This window comes from Orbicella faveolata, unplaced genomic scaffold, assembly GCF_042242905.1.
Source record: "Orbicella faveolata isolate gen_17 unplaced genomic scaffold, um_ofav_v1 contig_46, whole genome shotgun sequence".
Taxonomy (NCBI): Eukaryota; Metazoa; Cnidaria; class Anthozoa; order Scleractinia; family Merulinidae; genus Orbicella; species Orbicella faveolata.
Window position 1 is genome coordinate 7,920,001 of NW_028301576.1, and position 10,000 is coordinate 7,930,000.

Below are 10,000 nucleotides of genomic sequence, written 5' to 3' on the forward strand. Positions count from 1 at the left end.
TTACTGGCATGTGCCATTGTTGTTTTTCAGCAGCGTACACGTGTTTGAGCAAATCTATACGTAATATCAAGACACTCGGAGGTGTAAACCGTTTCACTCTAACGTGCCATTCATTGACCATAGTTTTCAACCACCACACCATTAGTACCAGTTTGAGGGTGATTGCCAATTCCATCCTCATTTACCTGGCATTCTTACATTCTTACATTTGGCTGGCATTCTTTATTTGCAGCCACGGTGAATAATCCGTGGATATTTGGTGATTACTTAACGCGCACTTGAGTTCTAATATAAGGAGTGTTAAGTTTTGTAAAAGGACATCCTTTTAGTGTAGAATATCAGTGTATCGGGTGTATATTAAGGAAAATTTGATTTCAATAAATTAAGAGCTTTTGCCATATTGTTTGTGAATGTGGTCCTCCAGGCTTGTTTCTTCGTTCAATTCTTCAACTGTTGAGCGCTCTCTGTGGTTAGGGTCTTAACTTTAGTTGAAATTCAAAGAGGTACTCGTCACTGCTTCCCACTAGTTGCGATTCTTAATAACTGAAATAAACTTTCAAAAAGACATTGATGACGCTAACAAAAATAAACAAAATAGACTTACCAGGCTGGCTTTCCATGCGCTGAGAAACAAAAGTAAAGAACAAAAAGAACATTAATCGACATATATACATGTATGTTTTAGGATGTTGGACAGCATTTCAGTACAATTCAAGGGGCTTACACCGAACACCGAGTAAAGACGGAGTCAGTCGAAAACGTTAAGTTTTCAATAACTGCCATCAAATCTTCACATAAATTTTAAACAAACCTACAAAGAGCCTGCGAACAAGCTTATCTTTTGTTTATTGACAAAGGCATCGGTAATGTTTTATTACTGTTTTGTTGTTGTCGTTGTTTTTTTTAACTTTGTTTTTATCCAGTATTCCCTTTACGGCCGAAAATATCGCCAGGAAAAAATTTCGACCGGCACTCTTGTGAATGGAAAGTTCAAAAGGGGTACAGTCTACACGATCATTCTGTTTTTAAAATAAAAGCGACAGGAGAATACTGTACAGACATAAATTGTGAAAGCAGCTACAAATATTCCCTTTAAAGAATAACTGGCGTTAGTCTGCTATACGACTGCCTGCCTGCCTGCTTAGCCAGCTGGTTGACACAAAAGTGATCCGTAAAATCAAAATGTTTTAAAAACCGAGATGTTAGTTACAATAAGGAAACTTACTCCAACACTTATGACAATGCTGCAAGTGTAAAGACTCCTTTGAGACTGATCATCGAGACATCTATGGAAATCAACCTTTGGTGTATATCTTCGTTTATCAGTCCATTCTACCATCAGATACCTGCTGTAATGTCTGTCACCTCTGAACCTAAGTATACAAAAAGACAAGCTTAATGTTTTCCTTTCCTTCTAGAAAATTAGAACATTTGAAGAAATTCCACAGTCTGAATCGCCCCCCTTCATTGCTTCTATTCAGGGTGGTGAGGGAAGGGGGAGGGTAGGACATGATGGAAAGGAAGAAAATTAATTTAAGTCTTATTTACTATTAGTTTTGTCGGCTCCATTTTAGCAACTTTTGTAAGAAATGTGTGCGCGAAAAAATATTGTTGGGGTGCAATGAAGCCGATCTTTAGGAAAACGTACGAACGACTTTTAAGACATCACGTCTTCGTTTAAACACTGTAAGACTGGCACTACAAAATATATTTAGCGAAATATATTTTGCAGTGCCAATCTTACATTACACTTTGATAGAACTCACAAGAAAGCAACAGGCATAGCTACCCTATTAAGGTCAATGGGTTCGTAGATCGACCAAAAATGTGCTGCAACTATCTATAAAACAATGATCTGGTCTATTTTTACATATTGCGGATTGCTTGGTCTTGGTTGGTCAGACACCAGAAAAAGTCTGATAAAGAACATTGAAAACGACGTTTGAAAAATTATTTGAAACAGCAATCTAAAACTACCATCAGCAGAGAACGTGATTAAGCGCAAAAACAGTCAGTTTGTCTTCGACTGTCTTCAAAATAATGTTTGAACTCCCTTTAAGACCTACTTTGAAAGATCACTTCATTCTAAAAACACAAGGTACAATGGTTTAACAATGAAACTACCTAAATTTCGCCCTGAATTTGGGACAAGCTTTCACTATCAAGGAGCCAACATTTTTAATGAACTACCAATCAAATTACAATTCATAACGTCAAGACTTCTATTTAACAAATGCTTGATCATTTGTACTAATTTTGTACTCCTTTTTACCTTTTTTTACCTTATTTTCACTATAGTTTCTTTTACAGGACCCTTTTGATAAGTGTTTAATACACTTATGGCTCATCCTGTTAAAATAGCCGTTATTAAAGTAATACTATTATGGTTATGGTTATTATTGTTATTGATATTGTTATTGTTATTGTTGTTATTGTTATTGTTATTGTTATTGTTATTGTTATTGTTGTTGTTGTCATTGTCATTGTTATTGTTCTTGTTATTGTTATATCCCACCCAAATATTAAGAGCAGAAATGTTGAGTTTGAGATTTTTTCAGTTTTGCTTGTTTCTGTACTTAATTGTTAAATGTTTTTTTGAACTACTTTTATATTGTCGAGGAAAAGGTTGTTGTTATTCATCGTGGTAGATGCAATAATAAAGTGTATTATCGTTTGTCTCACGATGTAGTCATTTGAGATGTAGATCGCGACGTTTCGACTGCTTACTGCTAGTCTTCTTCAGGCGATAAGGTCGACTGATTGCACGGTATCATTTATATCACAAAGGTCGGCTGTGATTGGTGCATTTCGATCCTCCTATTGTTCCATTGTTCCGGCGAGTAGCTGTTCCCTCAGTGGTCCGCTGTTGTACCGTTCTCCTGTTGTTGTGTTTCTTGATCGTGGGTATCAATGCTTCAGGAATTTCAATTCCACTATCCCTGTTGATGTTATTAGGGTGAAGTCTTATGTGAATAGCTTCCTTGACCCTACGTGTGTACCAGTGAGGATCTCGATCTTGACTTGACCTCATTCCATTCCAGATAGGATAGTGGCCGGTCTCGTGGGTGTGTTCAGAAACGGCGGAGGTCTGGGTACGGGCGAGTCGTATATCCCTGTCGTGTTCTTTGATCCTCTCCTGCATAGATCTCTCTGTTTCCCCGATGTAGACTTTGCCGCACTCACAGGGAATCCTGTAGACAACACCATCTTGTTTAGCCGGGTTAACGGTGTCCTTTAGTCGCACTAAGTGTGACCGAGAGAGAGAGCATAACATCTGCTCTTTCTACGGATGACGCTGCAGAGGTACTCAACAAACTTAACTCCACTACCCAGCGAGTCTTTAATACCACCAAAGACCGTCAACAGCGCAAGTTTGAGAAACTTTTGCGAGAGAAACAGTCTTCTATTTCTCCTACAACTTTTGTTGACAAAACAAAGTGGGTTATCAACTTGTCATCCAGGGCCCTTAACGAAGCTGAAGTGTCCTTACTGAAGAAAGGTCTAAATATCGCCGTGACTCCTGCGAGCGTCCCAGCCACCGAGATCATCGCCAAGATTGAGTCAGCAGTCAGGCCACTAGATGCGGAGCGAGCAGATACAGTCAGGAGATCCGTCAACACCATCCTTCAACAGGCACAACCACCCACGCCCAACATCGCGAAGGAACAGCAGGAGGCTCTTAAAAGCCTAAAAGAGGACAACTCCATCATGGTCCTTCCGGTCGATAAAGGTCGCGCCAGCGTAATCCTGGACGCTGACACATACCACGCGAAAATGTCAGCGCTAATTGATTCCGGACCGTAACAGCTGCTGAACAAAGATCCGACAGACCGCTTGACCCGAAGCTATCTGAGAAGCTGCTAACCCTGAAACGGAGTGGACACATATCAGAGGCGGTTTATAATAAGATCAGACCCCGACACAAACAACCACCTAGGATCTATGGTTTGCCGAAGATCCGCTTAGGCCAATTGTGTCGTGTGTCAATACCTTTGCATACGACCTGTCTGCTTTCTTGGCTAACGTATTATCTCCTCTTGCAGGTAACTCGAACTTCACAGTGAAGAACTCAACTGACTTCGCCTCCACTATCGCCAGTGAGGAGATCCAGGACCACGAGATCATGGTGTCTTTCGACGTAGAGTCACTGTTTAACAACGTACCGATCGAGGGCGCCGTACAAGCCGCGCTACAAAAAATGGAGAACGACGCGGGCCTGGCTGACCGCACGACACTTACACCAGTTCAAATCGCGGACCTCTTGGATTTCGTATTAAGATCTACGTACTTCCAGTACAACGGATCGATTTACGAACAACGAGACGGCGCAGCCATGGGGAGCCCTGTATCCGCGGTTATTGCTAATCTCTACATGGAGATATTTGAAGAACAAGCAATAGAGTCCGCACCTTGCAAGCCTAAGATCTGGAAACGCTACGTAGATGATACTTTCACCATCCTGGATCGGGATAGAGTTGATGTCTTCCTGCAGCACCTGAACAGTCAACAACCATCAATCCGTTTCACCATGGAGATCGAGAACAACAGTAAGATCGCCTTTCTCGACACGTCAGTTTACAGAGAAGCTGATGGCCGCCTTACCACCAGTGTCTACAGGAAACCAACACATACTGATCAGTACCTAGCGTATGATTCACACCACCTTCAGTCAGTAAAGCGCGGTATTGTGAAGTGTCTGTACGACCGGGCTAAAGGTCTCGGGACCAAACCATCAGTAATCGCTGGAGAGAAGAAACATCTGTCATCTGTACTTGTTTCTAACGGATATCCCTCCTATTTTGTACAGAAGATCACAAAGGCACGAACAACCCCAAGAAGACAGCCTGTCGCGGAATTTAAATCCACCGCCGTTTTACCTTATGTCCAAGGAGTTTCGGAGTCTCTCCGCCGCTGCCTAGAACAACAAGGCATTCGCACCGTCTTTAAGTCCGACACGACACTTAGTGCGACCAAAGGACACCGTTAACCCGGCTAAACAAGATGGTGTTGTCTACAGGATTCCCTGTGAGTGCGGCAAAGTCTACATCGGGGAAACAGAGAGATCTATGCAGGAGAGGATCAAAGAACAAGACAGGGATATACGACTCGCCCGTACCCAGACCTCCGCCGTTTCTGAACACACCCACGAGACCGGCCACTATCCTATCTGGAATGAGGTCAAGTTTATTGATCGAGATCCTCACTGGTACACACGTAGGGTCAAGGAAGCTATTCACATAAGACTTCACCCTAATAACATCAACAGGGATAGTGGAATTGAAATTCCTGAAGCATGGATACCCACGATCAAGAAACAACAACAGGAGAACGGTACAACAGCGGACCACTGAGGGAACAGCTACTCGCCGGAACAATGGAACAATAGGAGGATCGAAATGCACTAATCACAGCCGACCTTTGTGATATAAATGATACCGTGCAATCAGTCGACCTTATCGCCTGAAGAAGACTAGCAGTAAGCAGTCGAAACGTCGCGATCCACATCTCAAGTGACTACATCGTGAGACAAACGATAATACACTTTATTATTACTTTTATATTATTATTATTATTATTATTATTATTATTATTATTATTATTATTATTATTATTATTAACACAACAACAGGAGAACGGTACAACAGAGGACTACTGAGGGAACAGCTACTCGCCGGAACAATGGAACAATGTGAAGATTTGTAAATAGGTTTTCTGAGGAGATTTCAATAAAGTGATATCAAAAAAAATTATTATTATTATTATTTCAAACAATTTTAAAAACTTTTTAGTGTGTCGAAGAAATATCGAAGACGAGATGTCCACATTTTTTTCTAGCGAAGCTGCTGCGGAGCCCCATACCTTACCATACCATCGATCTGAAAATTTTGGTTGTCAAGTAACTGTACGTACGTCCATAAGCCAATACAAGAGAGTAGTACCATCACCATAGCTACATCTTTGATGTTGGGCATCGATGTAATGGTTAATTGACAGCTGTCAAAACAAGCTATCCGCTGACCAGTATCAGGTGACCATATCGCTGGCTCAGGTTCAGAGTAAGCGTGCTTTTTGAAGTTGACCGCACACTAGAGACTAGTTTTTCGATTGAATTGCAGGCTCAAACCAGGTTATTACTCTGGGGGAGGAGGGAGTACGTTCAACGGCAAAATTTCGCCGCAAATTAACCCCAGGCGCTTTGTTGACTTTTCTTCTGACATATTCCTTGCACAATCGTGTCATCAGTTTCTTAAAATTTGTAATAGTAATTGGACCGAGTGGAGTACAATTCAGGGAGTAATCGTGCGAGTAATTTCAAAATCGGACAAGCACGAAGCGCAAGGCCGATTTGAAATTACAAGCTATTGATAAGCTATCGATAAGCTATTGATTTGCTTGTAATTTCAAAAAGTAAGCCCTCCCTTTCTTTCCAGACAATTTGAGCAAATCAAACACAACCCACCCCACAACACTGTAGATTTGGGGCCAACATGGATGAGAAAGTAAGACATTGACTCCTCGTCTTCCCACAATTTATTGAAATTGAAGGCATATACGAATGCCCTGACCCGGACCGTGCAACTCCCACGCTGAGTCTGTGAAATGGCGAGTTATTTTTATACTAGCGTTTACCGCGAATTAGTTTTAGGTAAATAATTAATCACCGGCAATGGCGTAAGAGACTGTTAATCCGTAGCTAGGGTGGTTCATCCACACGGGAAATTAATAAATTAATGTTTTGAATGATTTTTTTGTCAATTTTTGTACCCTTCGCTTGAACCGACATATCTTGGATACAATTCAGTTTCTGTGGGCTTCCAAAGATAACAAAGTTACATTTGGAAGCGTTAAGAGTAAGGAAATTTCTGGAGAACCTATTAGGACACTGTTCCTAAGTCAGCATTGACATGATGATCGAGGTCACTGAGATTATCCGATGAGTAATAGATTACAGTATCATGGGCATACAGAATAATGTCACTTGCTTGGTCACAATCTGGAAGATCATTTATATGAATAAAAACAAGTAGCCGTCCCAAGATACTGCCTTGTGGTACCATAACAGACTTTTTGGTAGCTGAAAAAAGAGGATCTCCAACTGATGTGATTTGAAATCTATCAGTGACGTACCATCTAAACCACTGGATGGCAGAGGTGGTAAGACCAATGCCCGTCAGCTTTTGTAGTAAGTAGGTGACGGTCCACGATGTCGAAAGCCTTAGATAGGTCCAAAAACACAGCATTTGTAAAGCAACCTTTGCCCATATTCTGAAGGATATTGTTTGTGAAGTGAGCTAATGCTGCCCCAGTTTAAACCCCTTCTTAGTAAGTCAGTTTCCATTTATATATATATATATGTCTGAATTTATGAAAACCGTGTTAAAGACTTTGCACCAAAATAGCGGGGATGTTTTTGGAAAATCGGTTAGAAAATGTACATAAATATGGCCATGTCGTACCGAGAGTGCTATCTACCTCGTGTACTCTTAACAGAGTCCATACCATGCCTATACAAGCCTTTGAAGTCGCTGCAAATGAGTCGAACGAGCCAAACAAAGCTAAATTAGAGCTTACATTGATCATTTGGTTCGACGCGGCACTAATTTAGACAGGCTTAACCTCTGCGATTTCACCTAAATGACCTCACTATGTCTTTACTGTGGGTTAAATTAGCCAGTCACGCTAACAAGAGCATGGTAAGCAGTGGAATCGTTATTTACCGCTATATTTCAGCCAAAAAGTAGCCGTTACGTGACATTTCATCTCAGTATCTGACCGGATTCGCAAAAACGTAGCCATAGAATTTGACTTGTCACTGATAATCTTGCTACAATTCTGTCCCAGAGCTAGCTTTCCACGAGGCTTATCGTAGCTCAAATAGCAGCAAATAACTCTCCTGTATGCCTTTTGAGGCCAGGAAGACTAAATTCACCGTCTTTTCGTTGAATCCTGAATTGTACAATTTAATTAAGAGTGCTTTTAACATGAAATTGGAGTCTAAATCAACACGAACGTACAGATATCAAAACCGCGGCGGAGAGCCAATCTATTGCTTTCTAAAGGCCTGCATCGTCCTAAATGGACTGAACAAGAGCTTCCTACATCCGGAATCGATTGAAATTCAGACAAACTAGGCCATAGTTAAAAGTAAGCGAACACTCAACATGTTGTTGTTACGTCAATTATCGCCCGGAAGCCACGCAAATAAATTTCTTCCGCGCTAGCGAATCACAGACAGTTCTGATACTTAGCTAAGCCGAGAACGCCTAAAATTGATAAAACAAGGAAATTCTACTCACGATCAGCGCTTGAACTCATGTTCTTCTCTCTCCTCGTGGCCATGTTTTGCTGGCAAATAGCAACGTCCCGGATGTACTTCAATTTTGTCGAGCGCGGAATGGCACATCCAGATTTCAACTGATTTTTTTTCTAAGTCTTTAGCTACATCAAAGTTCAAAGCAAATGACGCCAACAGCAGCTAGAAATGTCTAGTCCATTGTACGTCTAAGCCCTAAATTGATGTGGCTAAAGAGTTTTGCTGTCTAAAGCAAGCACAACATTATCGCCACAGGGCAAACGGCCTTCTGTTACGGGACTAAATGTGACCCGTACAGTTTACACATCTCCTCAGGCCCGCCTCACGTACGATAATGGACGACGCTTACTAGCAAATCGTTAGACTTGGGCCTTCATTGGACTTAATGATGTCCTCGGGCAGACTTCCTTTAGACAGCAAATACAGAACGCTAATCGGTCGCTCCTTGTCAGAGTCACCGCGCGAACTGAATTCAGACGAGTGTAGCCTGGGCTAAAATTCACGCAAATTGAAAAGGGGGTGGGGGGGGGGGGGGGTGGTCGATAAATGATGGAAAAAAATACCTAAATAAATGAAACATGCAGCAGGGAGTTTCTACATTCCATGCTAGGTAAGATTTACTAGTTGCTGTCATAGCGAAAGCAGAAAAAAAAAATGAAAAAAAACAACTAAATCAAAAAACACTTGATTCAGTCTTTAACACCGTTTTCATAAATCCATAAATCCATATATATAAATACATATACATATACATACACATACACATACACATACACATACATATACATATATATATTTATTAAATCCATTTTGAAATCACTGGCTATCCTTGCAATCTGATTGGCTCTCAATGGTGCGATTTATTCACGAATCGCACTATTTTTTGGTTTAAATCGCATCTTTTTCTCAGCCATTGAGAATGGGACAGTAAAACAAAACAACAAATCAGATTTCAATATTAGTTTAAAGTAAAGAATAAAATTTCAGGAAAATGAAAGGCAAAAAGCCATTGTGTGGAGAATTTAGCAACTAGTATTGCCAAAACTTTGTTATTGTGGTTTTTTTTTTCCAAAAAACTTGACGAATGTAATTAATTACAGTTTCTAAATGACGATTATCAACTCCTTCAGGCTGAACACCTACTTTAATGGAAGTTTCCAACTTTCAGTGTCCATTTTGATGAATATTTTGGCGATTTTTCTTCAACATCTGCTCAAAATCCGTATGATACCGAGTCCAGTAAAACATAAACAAACGAAAACCACACAACAACAAATTCAGGGCCATCTCAAGAAGATAGATGTTTCCAGGTTTCTGGTAGTTTCAAACGAAGTAACAAAAGAGCTCAACTCTGTCGCTGTGAATAAACATAGTCAAAATACACCCCGCTCCACAAAACAGTGAATGAATGAACGTCTTACGAAGCTGGTGTTAGTCCCGCCATCTTAGAAATATCTTGAAACAATTGGCGCCGCAAGAACTTGACAAGGTCCTGAGTATTGAGTCCTTCGCCGAGGTTACAAAAAGAAACGGAGATGATAACGAGCTGGACTCCCTTAAAATCATGCCATTAAACGGTATGAAAGAAAAAAACGTACCATCCACTGGGCATCGTGCACTCGAGGGAGTTTCACAACTCAAAAGAAATCCATCGCAGAATTACGCAGGATGCACCTTCAAATTCCT

General features: G+C 40.8%; 1 protein-coding gene across 2 annotated transcripts in view; it reads right to left on the minus strand.

The window, feature by feature from the left end:
- The window catches only part of LOC110053949 (uncharacterized), a 111,756-nt gene that overhangs the window by 7,859 nt on the left and 93,897 nt on the right, over positions 1-10,000 (minus strand). For both annotated transcript variants that reach the window (XM_089276973.1, XM_089276972.1), the window contains 2 exons: positions 1,226-1,373; positions 605-623 (listed from right to left, as the gene is read on the minus strand). In XM_089276973.1, the coding sequence (XP_089133099.1) occupies positions 605-623; positions 1,226-1,373 (167 nt within the window). The remainder of the gene's footprint in view (positions 1-604; positions 624-1,225; positions 1,374-10,000) is intronic.